Source organism: Peromyscus leucopus, chromosome X, assembly GCF_004664715.2.
Source record: "Peromyscus leucopus breed LL Stock chromosome X, UCI_PerLeu_2.1, whole genome shotgun sequence".
Lineage (NCBI taxonomy): Eukaryota > Metazoa > Chordata > Mammalia > Rodentia > Cricetidae > Peromyscus > Peromyscus leucopus.
Window position 1 is genome coordinate 31,074,632 of NC_051083.1, and position 24,077 is coordinate 31,098,708.

The 24,077-nt window shown below is 43.2% G+C and overlaps 2 protein-coding genes across 2 annotated transcripts in view; one reads left to right on the forward strand and one right to left on the reverse strand.

Moving 5' to 3' along the window:
• Positions 1-24,077, reverse strand: part of Ctps2 (CTP synthase 2) — a 107,714-nt gene that overhangs the window by 50,057 nt on the left and 33,580 nt on the right. Inside the window, 2 exon segments of the mRNA XM_028887755.2 lie at positions 22,835-22,878; positions 22,968-23,030. Coding sequence (XP_028743588.1) covers positions 22,835-22,878; positions 22,968-23,030 — 107 coding nt within the window.
• On the forward strand, positions 2,221-4,507 carry S100g (S100 calcium binding protein G). The gene is made up of 3 exons (XM_028887756.2): positions 2,221-2,330; positions 2,604-2,749; positions 4,297-4,507. The coding sequence occupies exons 2-3, from the start codon at positions 2,615-2,617 to the stop codon at positions 4,399-4,401; spliced, it is 240 nt and encodes a 79-aa protein (XP_028743589.1). The 5' UTR covers positions 2,221-2,330; positions 2,604-2,614; the 3' UTR covers positions 4,402-4,507.

Here is a 24,077-nt window from a genome sequence, read left to right on the forward strand (position 1 = left end):
AGGAGTTCAAGGGTAGCCTGAACTACATTGTGAGTTGGGCTACACAAGGAGATCCTGTCTCAGCAACCAATGGCAACAAAGAAAGACATTGGAAGAAAAACTATAGTCCTTACTACGATTAGTCACAAAAGCTCGCTTCCTCCCAGGAAACTAGAACTTACATGTAAAACAAGCAAACAAAAACACTGGAAATTTGCTAAAACCTTTAAAAAAACTGTAGCCAAAATCAGAGTATTACCATGTAAAATCATCAACTAAAAGCCATACAAGCTGGCCATGGGAGCCCACACCCGCAATCCCAGCACAGCTGAGGCAGAGGCAGAAGGACCAGGAATTCAAGGTTATCCTTGGCCAGGCTGGGCCTCCTGAGAGCCCCTGGCTCCAAAAATCAACCAATCATGAGTTTGGAGATATAAGTGCTCAGAGCGTAAGAGCACTTGAGCACAAGCACAAGGAACTGAATTTACATCCCAACACCCATGTAATAAATAGGTCAGGCCTGGCTGTGTGCCTGCAACCCCAGCACTATGGGGGTGGAGAGCAGAGAAAGGGTTCACTGGGCTTGCTGGTTACCAACCTAGCTCAGGTTCCATGACAAACCCTATCTCGAGGGAACAGGGTGGAAGACTAATAGAGCAGGACACCTGACACCCTACACAACTGTACACAAATGTGTACACATGTATACACCACACTCATGTGCGCGCACACACACACACACACACACACACACACACACACACACACACAATAGATAGACCTACCTACCTACCAACCGACAGGCTAACCTACAATGCCAGTAACTCCAATAAGTGGGTTAATACATAAGTCTGTATTGGAGTCAGGTAAACTGCAATAAAACACACAAAACCTATAGAATAATAAATGCTCAGGATTGACCAGCATCGTGTGAGCAACACCACAGCATTTCACATTTGTTCTCGATGTGAATAAGGTCCTAGAGTTTTAGAGGTGAAAAACATCTTGGCAAAGTACAGTCCCCTATTTCAAACCTGAATTTGTAGGTAGTATACTGCAGGTCAGAGAACAGTTTAAGTGTCCAAGTGTTTAAAAGCTGTTGAAGTGCTTTTGAAGTCAATCTGGCACTCCTACCTGTGACTTACAATCAGCGTTAGAGTAATGTCCCCAAGAAATGTCCTAGCTTTTCATGGACCTCTTTCCAGAAAAAAAAAAATCAATTTCATCTCTAATTTCAAATCCTGGCTAGTCCAAAAATCCTGAAATAGTTCCAATTGCTTAAGCATAAGTTGAGTGTTTTCACAAGTTTTAGAATGATTTAGCAAAGTATATTTTGTTACAAGCAGGAGAAATATTGCCAGACATGGTGGCATACACTGTTAATTCCAATACAGGAGGCAGGAGGCAGATCTCTGTAAGTTCAAGGCTAGCTTGGTCTATATAGCAAGCTCCAGGGTAGCCAGGAGTGACAGAGGGAGAGGAAGGGAGAAAGGAGGGCGAGAAGGAGGGATGTAAGTATAAAGAAAATAAAAAGCAGAGATAGGAACAATAATCAAAAAGATAGAAAATGGCATGTTACTCAAAAATCTTACTTTGCCAAATAAAATCAGAAATTTTTATCCATCTTCTCTTTTTTGTTTGTTTGTTTGTTTGTTTTAAGGCAGGATTTCTCTATGTAGCCCTAGCTGTCCTGGAACTAGCTCTGTAGACCACTGCCTCTGCCTCCTGAGTGTTGAGATTAAAGGCATGGGCCACCACCACGCGGCCCAGTTCTGTATTTTTTTTTTGAGACAGGGTTTCTCTGTGCAGTTTTGGTGCCTGTCCTGGATCTCCCTCTGTAGCCCAGGCTGGCCTCCAACTCACAGAGCTCTGCCTGCTTCTGCCTCCCGAGTGCTGGGACTAAAGGCGTGCGTCACCACTGCCTGGCTCCAATTCTGTATTTTTAAAAGCTGTGTAATACTGTTCTTCTGTGACAGAATTTTTTTTTTCTGCATAAGAAAAAAAATTTTTTCAAGCCTAAATCTGCAATCTCGTTGCTTTCAGAAATGTGAGCTGTGAGCAAGATAAAAATTGGAGGGAAAATAATTCTAAGAAAAAGAAAATACAGGTTTTATTCTTGGGACCCTGAACCATTAAGCAACTGTTGAAGTCACTCTTTATCGGAGCTTGCCCTTAATTGAGTCTTAAAGCCTGGTTTCAGAACCCATTAATCATTACCCTTAAAGAGTAAACAGGGGAATTTCCTAATCAGGTGGTATGTCTGAAAAGACTATAAAAGAGCTCCTCCTCGGCTCCTCATCGCTTCTCCCCGTTGCTTTGCGGCTTGGCTCGTGCAGTGCTTGCACTGACTGGTGAGCAGCTCCGTGTGATCTGAACCCGGCCCACTAGCTTCTGGGTGCTGGGGAGAGAGCGAGCCCGGGGCTTCCAGCAGGCTAAGCAAGCACTCCGCTAACAGCTGTTTTGAACATCACTTAGGAACTAATAATGCTGTTCCCATCTACCTCTCTTCTCCTCTCCCTTTTCCTTCTTCTCTCCCTTGTCTTTCCCGGAAAACCTTGTGGGGAACACGTGACATGGAAGCTCCACTTCAGCTTTTTGGTAACTCTATTTTCTTCCCAATTTAGAGGACAGCAGAATGAGCACTAAGAAGTCTCCTGAAGAAATGAAGAGCATCTTCCAAAAATATGCGGCCAAGGAAGGCGATCCAAACCAGCTATCAAAGGAGGAGCTGAAGCTGCTGATTCAGTCAGAATTCCCCAGTCTCCTGAAGGTGAGTGCACACCTGAGCAGCCAGAGGCTGCTGCCTCTGAGGGTGGGAGAGGAGAATAGCTGAGGGCCTAGGGCTGAGGACTGCCTCTGAAATACTGACCACAGCCCTGTGCGGATATGGCCACATACAACCCAGGGCGTAGCAAAGACTAAATAGGCACTCTACCACTGAGCTCCAGCCTAAATCCACATGACTTTTGTTTTTAGAACACACACACCTGCTGAAAACATTATTATAATCTGGTGTTTCCTAATTTTCTTATAATGCACAATAACTTTGTGCATGTGTTGCTGGGACTTGAACCCAAGACCTTCACACATGCATGTGGAGATTTGTTGTATAGTAAAGTACATATACTTAACACTACTGAACTGTCCACATAAGAAAGGCTAGATGAGGGACTGGAGAGATGGCTCAGCAGTTAGGAGCATTTACTACTCTTGCAGAGAGCCCAGGTTTGGGTCTCAGTAGGCACATGGCTGCTCACACCATCTTTAACTCTGGGTTCAGGGGATCCAATGTCCTCTTCTTGCTTCTATGGGCACCAAACGCCCATGGCACATATTCATACATGCAGACAAAACGCATATACTCATAAAATTTTCTTTAAATCTTTAAAGAAATAAGTCTTTTTTAAATGGACACATGATAAATTGTTAGAATTTTAACGTTTTTGAAACAGGATCTATGTAGCCCAATCTGACCTAAAACTCACTATGCCGTCCAAGTTAACCTCAAACTAAATGCAATCCCCCTGCTTCAGCCTTCTAAGTAGTTGGGATTACAGGCTTGAGCTACCAGGTCCAATTTGAAGAATGTTTTCAGAGATATAAAGAAGTTCAGATCTCTTCCAGGACAGCCAGGGCTAAATAGACAAGCCCTGCCTCTAAAACAAAACAAAAAAGTTTAGATCTTATCAAATATATCAAAATGCAGATTATGACTATTAGAGAATAACAAATGTGCTATATAGTGTTAAAATTTTCTAAAGAGCAAGGGGCTGGAGAGATGGCTCAGTGGTTAAGAGCACATGACGCTCTTTCCAAGAGACCTGGCTTCAGATCCAGCACTCCTCTCAAGTAACTTACAACCACCTACAGCTCCAGAGGATCTGATGGCATTTACTGGGCTCTGGGGGCAACTGCACTCACAAGTACATGCCCACAGACAGATGCACACACATGCACATAAGTATGTTTTAAATGGGCAACGGGTGGTACACTCACTCATCTAATCTCAGTACTCTGGAGGCAGAGGCAGGTGGATCTCTGTTGAGTTCGAGGCCAGCCTGGTCTACAGAGTGGGTTTCAGACTAGTCAGGGATACATAATGAGGCCCTGTTTCGAAGATAAATTTAAAAAGTAAGATAGAACCCAGTTAGGTTACATAAAACCACACCTAGCATTTTATTGTCAGTGGCAGGTGACTGAAACCTAGGCTGCCTTCTTGGAAGGAAAAATCCAGGTCCTCTAATTTCCGAGATGCGTTCCAGCATCCTATCTAAATTTTCTTCCTTCTCCTACCCCATTCTTTTTGTCTAAAACCAGGGTTCAAGTGCTCTAGACAATCTCTTTGAAGAGCTGGATAAGAATGGCGATGGAGAAGTCAGTTTCGAAGAATTCCAAGCATTTTTCAAAAAGATATCACAATGAAGAAGCCATCAAGGAGCCCCATCACCACGTACTGATTGAATCCTTTGCAATCATAAAGATCTAGCTGTGAGAGCAAGATACTGTTAATAAAGCAAATTCTAAGACATGTCTGTCTCTCTTGTCTGTTGTTGAATATTATTTTAAGGTGTGTTACTTTTGTTCATGTTTCGTTTGTTTAACTCTGTGAAGCTGTGTTACTGTGCCTGTGTAAAAGACCTGATGGCCTAATAAAGAACTGGCCAATAGCAAGGCAGGAGAAAGAATAGGCAGGGCTGGCAGGCAGAAAGAATATATAGAAGGAGAAAACTGGGAGGAGAGATCTAAGATCTAGGAGCTAAAGGAGGAGGAGGACTCCAGGGGCCAGCCACACAGCCACACAGCCACACAACCACACAGCCTCACAGCCTCAAAGCCACAAAGCCACACAGCCACACAGCCACACAGCAAGCCATGGAGTAAGAGTAAGATTTACAGAAGTAAGAGAATGGGAAAAGCCCAGAGTAAATAGGATAATTTAAGAAAAGGAAAGCTGGCTAGAAACTAAGCCAAGCTAAGGCCGGGCATTCATAAGTAATAATAAGCCTCCATGTGTGATTTATTTGGGAGCTGGTTGGTGCCCCCCCAAAAAAAGAACAAAAACCTCTAACATTACTTGTCAAATATTCACTCTTGATTACTTAGATTTTAGAGTAACCTTAGCCTGATGTACCTACTTTATTTCTCTGAATCTTTTATTTGTTTTACATTTATTTATCTAATGTGTGTTTATTTCACACATGTACATATGAGCAAGTGCATACACCAGCAGGTCACAGTACATGTGTGGAGGTCAGAAGATAACATGAGTAGTGTGACTAGGATATCAAACTCTGGTTGTCAGACTTGGTGCTAAGTGCCTTTTTCTTCCTGAGCCATCTTGTTGCCCGAATCATCTACTTTTGAGATTAAAAAGAAAAGTCATCAGACCCTATTTAAACTCAGTAGGTCATAGAAACCAAAATAAGACTTGAAATTAGAAGGGAATAGTGGAAAGAAGACAAGTTTCAGTGGGAGAGACAGAATAATGAGGGTGAAAAGAACTAAAAACCACCATATACAAATATAGAACCATCAAGGAATAAATAAATTTTTTTTTTTTTTTTTGGTTTTGATTTTTCGAGACAAGGTTTCTCTGCATAACAGCCCTAGCTGTCCTGGAACTCACTTTGTAGACCAGGCTGGCCTCAAACTCAACAGAGATCCACCTTCCTCTGACTCCCAAGTGCTGGAATTAAAGGCATGTGACATCACACTCAGCATTTTTTTTTATTTTAAAAGTAAAAATTCTTAAATATATATTGCAAGTATGATGGCTCATGCTTGTAATCTTAGCACTTGGGAGGTATAGGCAAAAGGATTGAGTTCAAGGTCATACTCAGTTACATAGAGTTTAAAGCTAGCTTGGGCTAAATGAGAGCCTGTTGCGGGGCATTTACCCATTAACTCCACAGTTCCCCAGAGTTTTCTTGAGTGCAGGCAGTGGGAAATATTAGATAGAAGGATTTAGATTGTGGAGATAAACAGATAGAAAATACAGGATAGCCTCGAGAGGGCCTGAACCTATTTCAACAGCCCGGAATGTCTCTGGCCCAGGGTTTTTATAGAGACGCCAAGGGGTGGAGCAAAAGACCTCCGCCCAGCACAGCCAAGTGCAGACCATCTCAGACACCTGCACTCAGGCCTGTGGTCCAATCATCCTCTGTATAAAGACCTGCTGGATAAAGCCACTAGGAAACCTGAAAATGGGCTCCCACAGCCATGGTAGCACTAGCCCTACCCCCAGCACCAGAGAGGCTAAAGAGATGGCTCAATGGTTAAGAGTGTAAATTACTGCTGGGCAGTGGTGGTACACGCCTTTAATCCTAGAAGTAGGTGGATCTCTGTGAGTTTGAGGCCAGCCTGATCTACAGAGTGAGTTCCAGGACAGCCAGCGTTACAAAGAGAAACTCTGTCTCAAAAACAAAAAAAAGAGTGCATATGGCTCTTGCAGTGGATACAAATTCCGAGCACCCACATCAGGTGGCACACAACTACTTGTAACTCCAGCTCTGAGGGATCCAATGCCCTCTTTTGGCTTCCTCCCAAACCTGTACACAGGTGCACATACCCACCCACAAGACACACATGAATAAATATAATTAAAAGTAAAAATAGAGGCTAGAGAGATTGCTCAGCAGTTAGAGCACTGGCTGTTCTTTCAAAGAACCAGGTTTGGATTCCCAGCACCCACATGGCAGCTCACAACTGTCTATAACTCCAGTTCCAAGGGATCTGACACCATCTTCTGGCCTCTTTGGGCACCAGGCACATAAGTGGTGAACTGATAGTTATACATGCAGGCAAAACACCCATAGACATAAAACAAAATAAATTTCTAAAATAATACATAAATCTAAAAGAAAAAAGTCCAGGATACTTCTACAATGTTGCCAAGGAAAATAAAAATGCTATCAAGGGCTTGGAAGGAATGCTGAAGAGTCAAGTAAAGCCTTCAGTCTACTTTTCTTTCAAAACAGTTGTTCCTTGCTCTGAGTGCTGGCATCATTTCTAATCTCAATTCTTATTTCACTCTGTTCAATGGCTAGCAAGGAACACACTTCAAAAGCAGATACTTGTCTATAGGGCATCTCCCAACACTTACTATGCCTCTGAAACAAATGACCCCTCAGGGAATAAAAGGAATATAAGAGAAAGAGGCACAAGGCTCATCACTGCAGGAATGGCCTCAGGTTGGGCAGCCTAAGGCCTTGGTTCTGGAAAACAATGTTCTAACTAATGTTCTTCAATATTTATTTTTAACTCAAAATTACCATGCTCTACTTTCTGTGGCTGATACCAGAAAAGTATGTAACCGATTTCCACTTCAAAATGTAGAAACTGTGATAATGGATGGTTTCCAACTACATGGGCCTCTATAGTACCATACCCTAAGCTAAGAATCACTGCCTGCAAAGCATGGCCCTTGACTCCAGGAAAGGGTTAACCCAATGAACTTGAAAATGTAAGTTTGGGGGCTCAGATAGCTCAGTCAGTAGAGAGCTTGCTTTGCAAGCTCAAGGACCAGAGGCTGATCTCCAGAAGTCATGTGTGGAAAAAAAATCCAATGTAGGGACACTCTTATATCTTATTGCTGGGGAGGCTGAGAGGCAGATCTCTGGGACTCACTGGCCAGCCATCCTAGCCTACCTGGTAAGTTCCAGGCTAATCAGAGACCCTACGTCAACAAAAAAAATAAGTGGACAAAACCTGAGGAACACTCAAGGCTGTCTTCTGGACTCCATAGTCATGTCTGTGAATGCACAATGCACGCACACACACAAGTGTAAGCTAGGTATGTCCATCAAGGTAGCTATAGTCATATTCCTAGTAGCCCTGAGGTGACCAGTGGACCCCACACCTACCTAGTCTGTGTCTCTAGAGAATGGGTAGGAGGACACAGGCTAGACAGGGACAAGCAAGCTCTCTGGGGAGTTGAGTGGCAAGCATCTTTACTCTGGAAGCCCAAGTTTGTAGAAAGATCTGTTAAGAACATACAGCATGGGTGGCCACAATGGCACCAGACACAAAATGAGTAGGACTTTATGACGTGGGGGGCAGGGTGGGGAGATGGAGGAAATACCTTCAATTCTGTTTGGATATGGGCTAAAATATAGAATCTCAGCTGGTGGTACATACATGCAATCCCAGCAGTTAGAAGGCTAAGGTGGGAGGATCTAGAGGTGAGATCAACCAGAGCTACACAGCAAGACCACGCCTCAAACAAAGCAAAACAAACCAAAAACCAGAAATTAACACTCCCTGCTTCCTGAGAAAGCAATGTGACTAGATGCCTTCTGCTCATATCTCCACACCTTCTACTCACTCTTTCATGCCTTCCTGACACGATGGATTGAACCCCCTCAAACTGGAAAGCAACATATACCCTTCTTCTCTTAACGTTGCTTCTTGTCATGTATTAGTCTCAACACAGAGAAAAGTAACCAAGACGGTTTCACATTAGGAGGGGGCAGGAATGAGAAATCCACTTCTCACTTGGTATCCTTTTGTTTGGACTTTTGAACTTTCAAAAAGAAAAATGAGGGAGATGATGAGATTGCTCAGCGGCTCAAGGCTGTTAAACCTGATGCCCTGAGTTTGACCCCCAGGACCCACACGGCAGAAAGAGAACTAACTTCTGCAAGTTGTCCTCTGACCTTCACCTGTGTCATGGGGTATGTGTGCAAGCACGCACACAGGTACACGCACAAAATAAATGTTTAAAAACAATACTCTTCAATTAAAAGAGAATAATTTTTAATTGCTGAGTCATTGATTTTCATGATAAGCCTCTCTGCCTTCCATCCTTTCAACAGTCAGAAAATAAAACGATCTTAACTTTGAGAGTATACTTGTGATTTTATGATTACAGAAGTTTCTCCAATGATCAGACCACTGAAATCAGTGTTGTGTATTCAAAAAATTAAGCAGCTCCTGGAAACATTTGCTGCCAAGCCTGATGACCTGGGTTCAATCCCCAGGATCTATATGGTGGAGGGAGGAAACTGACTACTGCCTCCCACACACGTAAACCCAACAGGGAAGTAAATAGGTAGGTAGAATAACTGATTGACTGACTGATAGAAAACAAAGCAGAAGAAGAAAAGGAGAAAAAAAAAGCAAACAACAGTTTAAAAAAAAATAGCCTAAACAAAAGTCATCGAAGAAAACTCTTAAAAATTGTGATTAGGAGTTGGTTGGTGTTGGTGCACGCCTTTAATCCCAGCACTCAGGAAGCAGAGGCAGGCGGATCTCTAAGAGTTCAAGGCTAACCTGGTCAATAAAGTGAGTTGCAGGACAGCCAGAGTTACATGGTGAAACCCTGTCTCAAAAAAACAATGATAATAATAATAATAATAAAGCATAAAAGATTCTAAAAAAAAAAAGTAACTTCTAATCCTTCCACCAAGAAATAGAGCAGCATGTCTGGGTATGTAGCTGTGCTGGCTAGTTTTATGTCAACTTGACACACGCTAGGATCATTTGGAAAAAGGGAACCCAATTGAGAAAATGCCTCTACCAGATTAGCCTGTGGGCAAGTCTGTGGGGCATTTTCTTACTTGAGTGATGGATGTAGGAGGGCCCAAACCACTTCTCACTTGGTATCTTCTCACTGGGCAGGTGGTCCTGGGTTGTATAAGAAAGTATGCTGAGCAAGCCAAGGGGAGCACGCCAGTAAGCAGCATTCTCTTTTGCGGCCTCTGCCTCAGTTTCTGCCTCCAGGTTCCTACCTTGAGTTCCTGACCTAATGTCCCTGGATGACAGAGTAGGTAAAACACCCCCCACCCCTACCCCCAGTTCGTTTTGGTAATGGTGTTTTATCACAGTAATGGTAGAGTATTTTTTGTAGCACCACAAAAGCTGGGGATAAAATGCTGAGCATTTTCACATGCTGGGAAAGCACACTGTACCACTAAGCCACACCCACAGCCCTGATGCTGGTCTTAATGGCACTCTGAATGATTTCACCATCAAGTTTACTACTGGCTTGTAAAAGATATTCTTTCCTTTCTTCGGAAGTACAGCTCTCTCTGGTTTGTTTCTGAGACTGTGAGCACCAGGTGGGGTCACTATAAACAGTCTACTAAGCATCTGTGGTGAGATGGGGTTTCTCTGTCTCGTTCAACCAATATGCTGTGCTAACAGATTTCATTCCTGGGCTAAGCAGGATCGGTCATGATCCTGACAGTCTTAGTCAGGAGCCTTGACTGTCCTGAAATTCCTTATGCAGATCAGCTACTCTCAAACTTTGCATAAATCCTTCCGCCTTTGCCTTCCCAGTGCTAGGATTATAGGCACGTGCCACAACACCCAACTGGATTATGCTTTAATGCTGTTGAACTAGAAGTTCTAGCATTTGAGGTTTGAACAGCTTCATTCCTGTCTTAGTTACTTTTCCTCGTGCTGTGACAAAATACCCTGACAAATCAACTTAAGGAAGGGTCACATTTCAAGGATACGGGCCATCATTGCAAGGAAACCCTAGAAGCTAGCATTGGAGGCAGCAGTTCACATTTCATCCAGTCAGGAAAGAGAGAGCAATGAATGCTGGTACTCAGCTTGCTCTCTCCTTTTATTCAGTCTGGGACCACAGCCTGTGGAATGGTACCGCCCACATTGATGGTGCTTCTTCCTTCTTCAATTAACCTAGTCTAGATAATCAATCCTTCACAGACATGCCCAACAGCTAAATAATCCCTTGCAGGTGTGCTTGGGTAACTAGTCTGCCTGATTCCAGATCCTGCCAAGTTAACAATTAACACACACCATCACAATTGCCAGGCATCAGTAGTCTACGGTTCATTTGTTTATTTGTGGTGCCTTTTTTATTATCTAGGCCAAGCTAGCTCCCACTTTAGCCTATGTTCTAGGTGTCAATTAGCCTCTGGCATGGAAACATGTTAGTGCAGCTCCAAATATATAAAGCAAAAGATAGACACTGTGGCTCATGCCTGTAATCTTAGCATTTGGGAGGTAGAGAAAGGAGGACCAGGAGTTCATCATTCTCAGATACATAGCAAGTTTGACATCAACCTGGTGGTATACATGAGACTCTGTTTCAAAGAAGGTAAGAGGGGGACGGAGCATGGTTCATCATAGAGTGCTTGCCTGTCATGACCAAACTTATGGGTTCAATCCCCAGCATCACCAAAAATAAAATAACAATTTGTTAATCTAAATGTACAAAACATGTACTATGGAAAAATAATTATGAAAGATAACTTCCAGACCCCTGAGGTCCTAAGTCTATGATAAGCAAGGAAGGGAGGAATAGGGAAAGCAGCATTATCCACTAGGTTTTGGGTTTTGTACCTAGTGCCCTGATGCCTTGAGAGGAGTATATGGAAAAGAGGCAGCAGTGAGCATTTAAACCAGAGAAAAACAGTGAGATGGTTCAGTGGGCAAAGGTACTTGCTGCACAAGCCTAACAACTTGGGTTCAATGCCCAAAACCCATGCCAAGATGAAGGCAAGAATCTACTCCACAAAGTTGTCTTCCAGCCTCCATATGCAAACAGTGGCACATGCACAAATAATAAAAGGAGAAGGAGAAAGAAAAGAACGACCCCAGGGAAACGCTTCATGACCAATTTCAAAGGTTGTTCCAAGAATGCACGTGCTTTGTCTTTGGGAAAAAGGCAGGTATTCAGAATAAAGAGGGCACCCTGGCTTCAGATCATGAAAGTCCTTGGGTATCATGCTAAGTAGCCAATCCAAGGTCAGAAAGGAAGAAGAAAGGTGTCAAGAGTCACAGACTAGAGCTGTGAACTCAATGGCAGAGCACTTGCCTCGCAAGCATGATGGTCTAGGTTCCATCCCCCACCAAAATCATAGAGTAACATCAGCCAGCCTGCTTTAAGATGAGATAGGCATCCTCTGCAAAGGAGTGGCAGACACAAAGTAGAGGCTTTCACAGCAAAGGAGGTAAGAGCACAGGCCACACACAGAACTTTGACAGAACAGATATGTTCCATGACTGCCATATACACCAGCACGGGAAAAGTGTTTCAAGCTGAACCCTCAACAAAGGGTAAAATGAAGTATGGCATGGTGATTCATACCTGTAATCCCAGTGTTCAAGAGGCAGAAGCAAAAGGATTGTTGCAGAATCATAGCCAGCACATAGTGACCTTGTCTCAAAAAATGGAGGTGGGGGTGCATATCCTTGGGTGGCCTTCTTAACCTCTCTTCCTACACTGATCTGATCCTCACATCACCAAAGTTCATCTACATTACCCTTCTAATTAACACTGCCAGGACTTTGTCAGCCACAAAATTCCACTGCTCACGGAGCTGTAGGCTCCACCAGGGCAAGGCTGAGTGTGTGTGTGTGTGTGTGTGTGTGTGTGTGTGTGTGTGTGTGTGTGTGTGTACATTCACACATACAGAGACAGTAGAAGAGGACATCAGGCACCCTGCTCTATCATTCACTTTATTCCTTTGAGACAGGATCTGTCACTGAACTTGGAGCTAGGCTGGCAGCCAGCAAGCCCCACAAGTAAGCTCCTGTCTGTGCCACACATGTCCCCATGTAATTGGAGGCATGCACAGCCACACCCAACTACAATCTCAGCACTTGAGAGATGTAAGCAGAAGGATCAGGAGTTCAGGGCCATCCTTGGCTGGATAATGAACTCAAGGCCAGCCTAAGATACATGAGACCCCATCTCAAAAAATAAACTACTGAATAATTCAAACTTGTTAGAGAGTGGGTCTCAATTTTTTTTTTACCATATTCACTGAACTATGTGGCTAGGAGATGGTAGCATGATTTTAGTAATCGTTTCATAATGTATATAAACAGCAAAACTTACATATTTGTACATCTTGAATACATACAATTTTATATGTTCTTTTAAAAAAGGACCATTTTTCTTCAGGTCATGATGGCCCCTGCCTAACACATCCTTTCCTGTGCCCTACCCCCACCCCTTTACCGAGTCTGCTATTTTTGAAAGGAGCCAGTACAATTTGGAGTGAGTGCCCATTAGTGAGTTTTAAGGGTAATCCATAATTTTAACAACAAATGACTGACTCCATGAAGGCTTTAAAGCTAATGTATTTGTCAGCCTTTTATACCTTGAGCTCAATGGGAAATGCCTTAGAAATAGGCATTTCAACCACTTATTTCTTTTTAATAGAAATGACTGAATGTTGGTGGGAGGAGATACTCAGGGGTGGGGTGGGGGGGAGAACTGTTTGGAACTGTCCACTTTCGAGTCCTAAATACAGCATTACAAATGAACTACCAACACAATTCCACTTCAGGCTACTTGGGGACTGGAGAGATTGCTGTATTAGTTACTGTTCTTGTTGCTGGGACAAAAGCACCTTAAGCATATTCCTGGCTCCCAGGTTGAGAGCACAGTCTGTCATGTGGAAGGTGAGGAAGGTGGGGTGGGAACACTGACTCTCGGGTGGCAGTGTGAGGTCCACGGTGGTCACGCTATGTGCTCGGTCATGAGGCAGACAGATGAGTGTTTTTCCTTCCGAACTTTTAAAACAGTATTGTAAAATTACATTTATTTATTTCTTTATTGTGTGTTTGGGTGGGTGTGCACACTTGCGTTCATGCACCATTGTATGTATGTGGAAGTCAGAGGATGAAAACATGCTAGAGGTGACTCTCTCCTTCCACTTTGTGGGTCCTAGAAACTGAACTCAGGTTCTCGGGCATAGCAACAAGTACCCTACCTACTAAGCCATCTCCCAGGTCCTTTTTAACTTTGTATTCAGTTCTGACACCAGCCCATGGAATGAATGGTGCTGCCCACATTCAGAGCGGATCTTCCCTACAGAGATGGCTCAGCAGTTAAGAGCTATTTCTGCTGCTACACTGGTGTGGAGCATATCTTAATCCCAGCACTCAGAAGGCAGAAGCAGGTGGATCTCTGAGTTCAAGGCTAGCCTGGTCTACAGAGTGAGTTCCAGGACAACCAACGCTACACACACACACACACACACACACACACACACACACACACACACACACACACACAAAAAAAAAAAAAAAACCTGTCTCAAAACAAAAAGATAAAAAGAACTATTTCTGCTCTTCTAAAGACCCACAATTGGTTTCCAGTACCCACACTGGGCAGCCCACAACCTCCTGTCACTCACTCCAGCTCTAAGGGACCCAATGCCCTCTTCTGCTCTACACATGTGGCATACACACACGGAGATGCACACATATACAAAAGTAATTAAAAAATAAACAAACCTTTAAAAATAAGATAGAGTGGAAGAGATGGTTCAATAGGTAACAGTACTTGTTCCACAAGCATGAGGACCTGAGTTCAACTGCCCAGCAGCCATGAGAAAAGCTAGGGGCCACCACACTTGTGCCTGTAACCACAGCATTGTGCGGATAAAGACAGACAGATCGCTGAGACTTCCTGGCCACCAGTCTAGCTCCAGATTCAGTGAGACACTTTGTCTCAAGAGAATAGAGTACAGAGTGGTAGAGCAAACACTCAACATCTTCCTCCTCTGGCCATCTTGTGCTTGCACATAGGCAGTACACACACACACACACACACACACACACACACACACACACACACACAATCATTCTTCCCCTGTTATAGCTATATTCCTTATAACTGCCTTTCTGGGAAAAATGATTTTAAACACAAACTAACTCTCAAAGGCCTTCTATATTTTTTGTCAAGTAGAAAATCTTCAATGTTCTAAAAGTAAATCACATGTCCAAGTAATATAAGTTGCCTAAATGGTTACTCTGGAGTGAATTGTCTGGGTATCTGTTTACTTGTTTGTTTGAGACAGTCTCATATAGCTCAAGCTGGCCTCAAACTCCTGATCCTCCTGTCTCTCCACTTCCTAAGTGCGAGAATTACAGAGATATATGGTCTTTGGGGGGATTTCTTGTGATTTGGCTGGTTTAAGTTTTGTTTTTGTTTTTTAACAATCTCTTAATTTGCATAGTATATAAAGTCATTGAAAATAAGCCAAAGGAAATATTTCAAATAGGGCTTCAACTAAAGGCAACATAAATTACCCTCCAACAGGAATCATCTTTTAATTATAACTATTTCACAAATCAGATGTCAAATTGACCTTAACTCTGAAACTTCCTACATCAAAAAGGGATAAACGAAGGCATAAGAATAGTAAAGAAATCCAATCAGAATATTATCAAATGCTACAATCTCAGATGTCCATTTGCACCTTGCTAAAACACTTCTAGCCATCCCATGAGTGGTTCAGTAGTAGCATTCTAACCTGGGGCTGGAGAGGTGGTTCAGCAGTTAAAAGCAGGTGGACCCAGATTCAGTTCCCAGCACCCACATGGCTGCTCACAATTATCTGTAACTCCAGTTTCAAGGGGTCCAATACCATCTTCTAGCCTCCCAGGGCACCAGGCATACACATTATATACAAACATACATGAAAGCAAGACACTCATACATGTAAAATAATGAAATAATTTAAAGGAAAAAATCTAATCTCCCATTTTTCATTTTTTAAAAATGTGTATGTCTATGCATCTGTGTCTATGTCATGTGCAGGTGCCCAAGGAGGATAGAAGATGAAGTTGGATCTCCTGGAGCTAGAGTTAACAGGGAATTGCGAGATGCCTGATTTGGGTGCTAGACACAAAATCTGGGTCCTCTAGAAGAGCAGGAAGCACTCTTAACTGCTAAACAATCTCTCTAGCCCCTTTCCTCTTTCTCTTACCAATACCACCATCTGAGTGTCCATGTACGTTTTGAAGGCAGCACATGCATTCTGTTTTCATGGTGTTATATTTTACATGAATTCATGTTGGGGAATATTATCTTAAGGTATGTTACTTTTGTTTATGTTGTATTTGTTTAACTGTGAAGCTGTGTTACTGTGCCTGTCTAAAACACCTGATGGGCTAATAAAGAACTGAATGGCCAATAGCGAGGCAGGAGGGAGAAAGGATAGGCAGGGCTGGCAGGCAGAGAGAATTATTAGAAGGAGAAATCTTGGAGGATGAGAAGAAGGAACAAGAGAGCAAAGAGGAGGATTTCAGGGGCCAGCCACCCACCCACCCATCCACCCAACTACACAGCCAGACACAGAGTGACAAGGAAAGAAAAGGTATACAGGAATAGAGGAAGATAAAAGCCCCAAGGCCAAAGACAGACAGGATAATTTAAGAAAAGCTGGCAAGAAACAAGCCAAGCTAAGGCCGGGCATTTGTAAGTAAGAATAGGCCTCTGTGTGTGATTTATTTAGGAGCTGGGTGGTGAGCCCCCCAAAAGAGTAGAAAAAAACAACCAACAACAAATTCATTTTCATTTGTTTTTTTTAATAATGTTTTGTTATATTTTACATATTTTGTGTGTGTGCAAGTGCCACCGCACATGTATGGAAGTCAAAGAACACCTTCCAAGAGTCTGTTTTCTCCTCTCACCATGTGGGTTCTGGGAATCAAACTTAAATTATTACACTTGGTGGTAAGTGCTTTTACCTGCTAAACCATCTCCCTGCTTATTTTGGTTTTATTTGTTTGTTTTTGTTTTGTTTTGAGGCAAGGTCTCACTATATGATTGAGGATAGCCTAGAACACACTCTACAGCCCAGGCTGACCTCAAACTCACTATCTTCCTGCCCCTGCTTTCTCAGTGCTGGAATTATAGGCATGATTTCAAGTGATACCATTATGGCAGGAACAGATTCTTTTTCTCCACTGACTTAACTAAAAAAGAAGGAAAAGCAGAGTGTCCAATGGGAGAGGGGATCGGGAATCCACAATCTGAGTTTGTATGGAGAGCTGAAACTTTTATATTGGGGGTTCCCTTTCTCAGAAATGGCTGGTTTGGGCTATTGTAGAGGATTGGGTAATCCAGACAAAGAAAAAAAAGCTGACTTGTTCCCACTACATAAGCCCCCAACCTCTCCCAGGAGATTTGGGATTCCCACCAAAAAAAAAGCCTACCAAGTCTTTGTCTAGAAGAGAGAAGACTCGGGAAGTCAGCCATCTTAAATGTTGCAGTGAAAAGTACATTAATCTACCTAAAGCCTGTCTGCCTGCCTACCAGAGAGCTGTCTAACATCTAGTCCCTTAGATTGATACAGAGTTAGAACATAAGGCAGCTATCTAGGTGCCTGATAAGCCTCCTCTAAAAGCAGCTGAGACAATGTTAAAGCAGAAAATAGACCAGAGTTGCTGCAGATCCAGAAATATTCTACAATGCTCCAGAGTGTTCTATTAGGTCTTGTGACTAAATCAAAGAAATGGCATAATATAACATTTTTTTTTCAGAGCTGAGGACCGAACCCAGGGACTTGCGCTTATTAGGCAAGCGCTCTACCACTGAGCTAAATCCCCAACCCCAATATAACAAATTTTTGCTCTCTCTCCTGGGTACTCTTGGACTTAGCACCTACTGTAGCCCTTGGGGAAAAATCTATTTCTCCTTTTATGTGTGCCTGTTAAAAGTCTATTCTGAATAACAGTGTCTCCAATGATTTTATAAGCAACCATAACACTTATCTTACATGCCAAAAAAGGGTGGGGGTCATGACAACCAATGAAATAAAACAGATTTTAGCAGCAGACATATCCTAAAAGAATCTCCTGGTTTCCAACATGTTTACTTTCTTTAGCTAAAAGAGAAGGAATGACTATGCCCACTAAGTAATTGCTATCCGCCCAAGTCAAGTCACTCCTCAGGCATTGTGGTGTTGGCTGCCTTGTGATTCCATTCCCCTTAGTCTTTTTCTTTAATAAGACTTTCAGCCATCAGCACAACTGCTGGCTCTTAAGGCTATTTTTCTCCAGCAAAGTGATCTCAGCACATAAAGACATTCAATAGCAATTAGGTTTTATTGTTTTCATCTCTCTTATGTGTATAGGAGCCATTGAAATGTAAAATGCACACATCCTCTGACTTAGCAATTCCCTTCTATGGATTCATCCCACAGATGTGCTTGTGTGTGGGTACAGAACATATTTGCACATGGAGGTCAAAATGTAGAGTGACTTAAGGTTAACAAAATAAAGAGTACAACCTAAATACAATACTATAAGCACAATAGCACTAATGCAATAAATACTGTCAGGCCCATAGTGCACACAGCTAGACAAGTCGTAAAAGGTCCTTACACAATGATATGTAATCAGGGTAAGGTTGGAACAACGTCTTCAGCATGCTAGCTAGAGTGGCTGTGGGTGTGGCCCAGTAGTAGGACACTTAGCTAGTACACATGGTGCCTTGCGTTCCCATTCATTGCACTGCCTACTCCAAAAAGTTTATATAGCCATCCATGCATATGGACAGGTGCATGCACACACACACACACACACACACACACACACACACACACACACACACAAGCATGCACGCACTCACGCGTCCCTGAATTAATAACAACAGCAAAAAAAATGAATGTAGTTGCTTCTGTAGAAGAAAACTAACACAAAATAAGGTAAATGAAGTCCTTTTATGATAAGCTTTTCTATAGATTTAACTTTTTTATCCTGTGCATCAATTTTTCTTTGTGCACTCATACCGAGCTAAGAGTAGTCAGCCAAGACTTACCCTCGACAAAGCTGTCTAATAGCGGCACCTACTGGTAAAATCCCTTCCTGTCCCAACGTATCTCCTGAAGAAGAAAAGCCATCATTTTCCTGGCAGAGCCACTGTAGCTATTACTCAGGAAATACATTTCTATTAAAGCCTCCTAAGGAACTCTTTGCTGATATGAGGCCTTCTGAGCATCAGGTTTAAAAGTACCATCTGGCTGGGAAGTGACGGTTCATTATGGTTTGAATTGAAAGCTATAAAAAGGCATGAATATTTCTATACCCTTCCATGGGGTAATCTCCAGCATATAATGCCAAGTGAAAAAAAGCAAGTCAGAAAAAAATGAGAAGAATATGCTATGATGTATCTAAAAAGGGGAGAAGTCACAGATGGACATACACATTTGTTTTTATTTTTAATTAATTTCAAGATTTATTTTTATTTACATGTGTAAGTGTTTTTGTCTGTATGTTTGTAAGTGTGCCGTGTTCATACGGTGCCCATGGAGGCCAGAAGAGAACGTCAAATACCCTGGAACTACAGTTATACATGATTGTGAGCTGCCATGTGAGTGCTGGGACCTGAACCCAGGTCCTCTGCAAGAACAGGTCCTCTTAACTGCTGAGTCATGTCTCCAGCCCCTATTTATATTTTTTTAAAAAATGCAAAAATGGGGCTGACAAGATGGCCCAATGGACAGCCGGGCAGTGGTGGCACACGCCTTTAATCCCAGCACTCGGGAGGCAGAGGCAGGTGGATCTCTGTGAGTTCGAGGCCAGCCTGATCTACAAAGCGAGTTCCAGAACAGGACAGCCAGGGTTACACAGAGAAACCCTGTCTCTAAAAACTGAAAAAAAAGAAGATGGCCCAGTAGATAAGGATGCTTGTCACCAAGCTAATGATCAGAGTTCTACTCCCAAGACCTCTATAAGACCTATATGGTAGAAGGAGAGAGCCGAGTCCCATAAAAGTGGTCTCCACCACGACAGGCAAACTGTGGCACATGTGTCCAGACATACGCACACACATGCACTCAAATAAAATTTCATTTTTTAAATGGAATGAACCAAGAACAAAAGAACAAATAGTTGCTATACAGGAAGGTAGAGGAGAAGTAGAGGAATGTCATGGTGCAAGTATGGAATGCACCCTCACAGGTTCCTGTATTTGAACACTTGCCCCCCAGCTGTAGCGCTGTTTAGGGACAGCAAGGAACCTTTAGGACGAGGGGCCTAGTTGGCAGATAGAATGGGATGAGGGTTAATAGTCCAGCTTTGCTGTGCACTTGGTGTCTGCCTACAGCGTGAAACAACCCACCTCATGCTCCCTCCCACCAACACGGACGGGAGCCAGTCTCATGGCCGTGCCTCCTCCATCCTGACGGGTTATAGCTCCTCAAACTGTGAGGCAAATTAAACCATCCAAGGCTCAGAAGGTAGCTAAGCTGCTTGCGTGCTTCCCTAGCATTCACAAAGCCCTGGGCGTCCATCCCCAACACTACATAAACCAGAGCTGATGGTACCTACCTGGAATCCCAGAACTTGGGAGGTAACAGCCAAGGAATCAGAAGTCCAAGGTCATCATAGGGTTCCATGAGAGCCCATCTCAATTTTAAAAAACAAACACTCTTCCCTTAAGCTGTTAGGGTGGGGTATTAATTATGTCACAGAGATGAGAAACGGAACTAGTATAAGGAACTAGGAATAGAACTAGATTTCTCTAAGCCAATGACTATTTTATTTTTAATTATGCATCTGTGTGTAGGGATGCACATAGGTGCAGGTCAGAGGCACTGGATGCCCTGGAGCTGGAGTTACAGGCAGCTGTGAGCTGCCTACTGGGAGTGCTGAGAAAACTCAGGTCCTCTGCAAGAGCAGTACACATTTTTTAAAACAGGGTATCTCTATGTAGTTCTTGCTTGTTCTGGAACTCACAGGGATCACCTGCCTTTGCCTCCAAGTGCTAGGATTAAAGGCGTGTCCCACCATGCCCAATCTGCAGTACACATTCTTAATTGCTGAGCCATCATTCAAGCCCAAAGTCAATGATTCTTTCTTTTTTTTTTTTTTTTTTAAAGATTTATTTATTTATCATGTATACAGTGCTCTGACTGCATGTGTCCCTACAGGCCAGAAGAGAGCACCAGATCTCATTACAGGTGGTTGTGAGCCACCATGTGGTTGCTGGGAATTGAACTCAGGACCTCTGGGAGAGCAGTCGGTGCTCTTAACCACTGAGCCATCTCTCCAGCCCAATGATTCTTAATGGAGACAGCTCTACCTCTGCCCTCCCACCATTTGGTAATATCTGGAGAAAATTTTAGTGTCATAATTGAGGACAGGGCTAGTGACATGCACCTCACATGTGACAAGTAATATACATGCCCCAGTTATGCCATGCTGGGGATGGAACTCGGGGTTTATGTACACTGAACAAACACTCTACCAACTAAACTACATCCCAAGCCTTGGAATCTCTTTTTTAAGAAGTGAAGTGATCCAAAATAGATTGCCAGGATAAGTGGCATAGATCTGTGAAATGCTAAAGCATATTGAATGAGACACTTCTAATGTCTCATTAAAATCTGTAGGATGTTCATAACAACATAAGGACCGACAAAAAGGCACCCGCCCCAAGCTTCACAACCTGAGTTTGATCCCTAGTATCTGCACAGAAGAACCAACTCCTGCAAGTTGTCCTCTGACCTCCACATACATGCTGTGGCACATGAATCCACACATATGTGCTCTAGAGTACACACACATACACACAAAATAAATAAATAAAATTCTTTAAAAAACACAGAGAGAACTAGGCATAGCAGTTACTACCTGTGACCCCAATACTTGAGAGACTAGGGTTAGAGGATTGCTAAGTTTGGGGCCAGCCTGGGCTACACAGTGAGTTCTAGGTAAGCCTTCCACACAAGCCTAACAACCTGAGTTCATTCCCCAGAACACAGAGCAGCAGAAGAAAACCAATAACTGCAAACAGTGTCTCTCTCTCTCTCTCTCTCTCTCTCTCTCTCTCTCTCTCTCTCTCTCTCACACACACACACACACACACACACACACACACACACACACACACACAAATAAGTAAAAGTAAAAACCAACCAAGGAGAGTATAACCACTGTATGAAGTGTATGAAGGCCCCTGATTATTAGAGAGGGATGCTTGGCAGCAAGGATGTAGCTGGATATACACAGACAGGCAACTGATGGCCAGGCAAGCCAAAGGCCAATGACAAGCATGAAAGGCAAGATTTGCTAATGAGTGTGGCAAGCAATCGAAGGCACAGAAATAAAGCCTTCCTAAAATGATTGGTTCAATTCTTCATTTATTTTGTCGAGGATCTAGGGAGAAGACGGAAGACCACAAGAGGGACATCTAAGGTATAGGGAATCTCCATGGAAAAACTGAAAACTACTTCACATCGTCCAAACTGGAACCCCTGAGTATGGGAGGAATTGAAATGACATGGGACAGATGAACGAAGCAGCATGTGATGAAATGAAGCAGCACGTGATGAAATGTGAGCGCCTTCAGGCTTGGCAAATGATCCTGATTTTTTTAAACATTTATAGTCAGGCATGGTGGCACCTGTCTTTAATCCCAGCACTTGAAAGACAGAGGCAGGTGCATCTCTAAGTTCAAGGACAGACAGAACTACATAATGAGACCCTGTCTCAAAGAAACAAAAATCCAACCATTTCTTCTTTATGTGTGTGCACACATACATGGATGCGGACAAAGGCAAGAGGACAGTGTCAGGTCCCTAGAACTGGACTTACGGGGGGCTATGAGCTGCCTACTGTGGGTGCTGGGAACCAAACGGGTCCTCAGGAAGAGTTGCAAGCACTCTTAGCCACTGGGCCATCTCTCGAGCCCCATGACTGAGTATCTTGGGGGAAACGGAACTGGCAGGTGAGACCCAGCAGTCAGTGGTTGTCACATTTGTTTTAGAAGGATAGATGGCCACCAACATGGAAAATAGTCAGACTGGGGACAAGGCTAGAGAAGGGACAACTCATTTATTTATATTAGCCGTTATAAATTGTTGTCACAGTCAATTTAATCCTTTCCTAAACATCAAGCTTGAAAGCTGCTGCAAAGACAAGTCAGGCAGAGCTGTGTTTCTTCAAGACACAGCTGGCAAGATAGACTAGTGAGAACAAAGTAGTCTGAAGCAAAAATAATAGGAAATAATAAATTCATATGTAATTCTTAAGGTTCTGGCACTGTTAGGAAAAAACAGTAATTCCCCCTTAGGGATCTAGGCAAGAATTAAAACCAAATGACAATGACTGGACCCAGAAAGATCAACAAGCCACTTACCAATGGAACCGGAGTGTTTGGCTCAAATTCTGTAGAATTAGCATCTAAAGACAAAGACATTTCGTGATTTACCAACATTGCTGACACATGTTCTTGACTGAAATAAAAGGTTCTTGGTAAATCTGGGACTTACCTTTCAAGCCCAGGCAGTTTCTTGCAAATTCAATCACAGCCAGTTGCATCCCAAGGCAAATTCCTATTAGGAGAAGCACATGAGCACGTTTTGTATCTAGAGACATTCAATTGTTTCCTGAAGTCTCTTAGAATGCGGACCTCAAGAGAGGAAGACTTCCTGTTTTGTTCCCTGTGATCCCCTTAGCGCCCAGAATAGTTCCTGGGAGAGCAGTGAATGATAGAGGTTAAAACTAAAGGAGCAACCTAAGGTCCAGGGGTGAGCAAGAAGCAACTGGAAGGCAGATGAGCAAGCGACAAGCTCCCAGAAGACAAGTATGCCATCAGCCACAGCTGCTCTTGAAGCAAGGCACCAATGTGGGCTGCAGAGCTGTTTCAAAGACCTTGAGTCTTTCAGAGCATGGCTCACCACACCCCAACTCAAGAGGAAGTCTCCTTGAGCTAAGATTTCACATTCCTGCTTCTCACGAATTCACAACCAAGATACGGCCTTGTCCACAGGGCATCCTGAGGTTGGTCAGTCTGACGATGGCCTCCTAAGGAGCTGGGGCTGCTAATCTCGGGGAGAAAAGGAACAGCAGGAGCTGACACCGGTGCTATGGACAGGTGCATGGCAGAAAGCAGGCAAGGAGACACAAAATGAAGCTGAGCAGGCGCTCAAAAAAGGCAGAAGTGGATTGGAGAGGTGGCTCGGAAGTTAGGAGCACTTGGACCTCTTGCGGAGGGCCAGGTTCTCAACACCATATGGCAGCTCAAAAATGTCTGTAACTCCAGTTCCAGAAGATCCAAAGCCGTCTTCTGGTCTCCAAGGACACTGCATGCATGTGGTACACAGACAGACACACATACAAGCAAAATACCAAGGCACCTAAAATAATAATAAATCTTTAAAAAAAAAAAAAAGATGAGTGGAAGATAAAGCCCGGGTCACTGCAGGCCTGTTGCCATACAGATACTTTTGAATCTATCTCCACACTCACTGCAGCCCAACTCCCTCCTATAAACAGACAGCAAGGAGCATTCCAGATGCTGCTCCAGACATATACATGTGATCCAGGAGATGCAAGGGGAGAAGCCATCAATGCAACAGCATGCCAGGATTAAAGGGATA

Bases quoted from the DNA above. Each gene is read 5' to 3' on its own strand.
- S100g (XM_028887756.2), top strand. From the start codon at position 2,615: ATGAGCACTAAGAAGTCTCCTGAAGAAATGAAGAGCATCTTCCAAAAA. The intron at 2,750-4,296 runs GTGAGTGCACAC...GTCTAAAACCAG, and splicing joins AATTCCCCAGTCTCCTGAAG to GGTTCAAGTGCTCTAGACAA.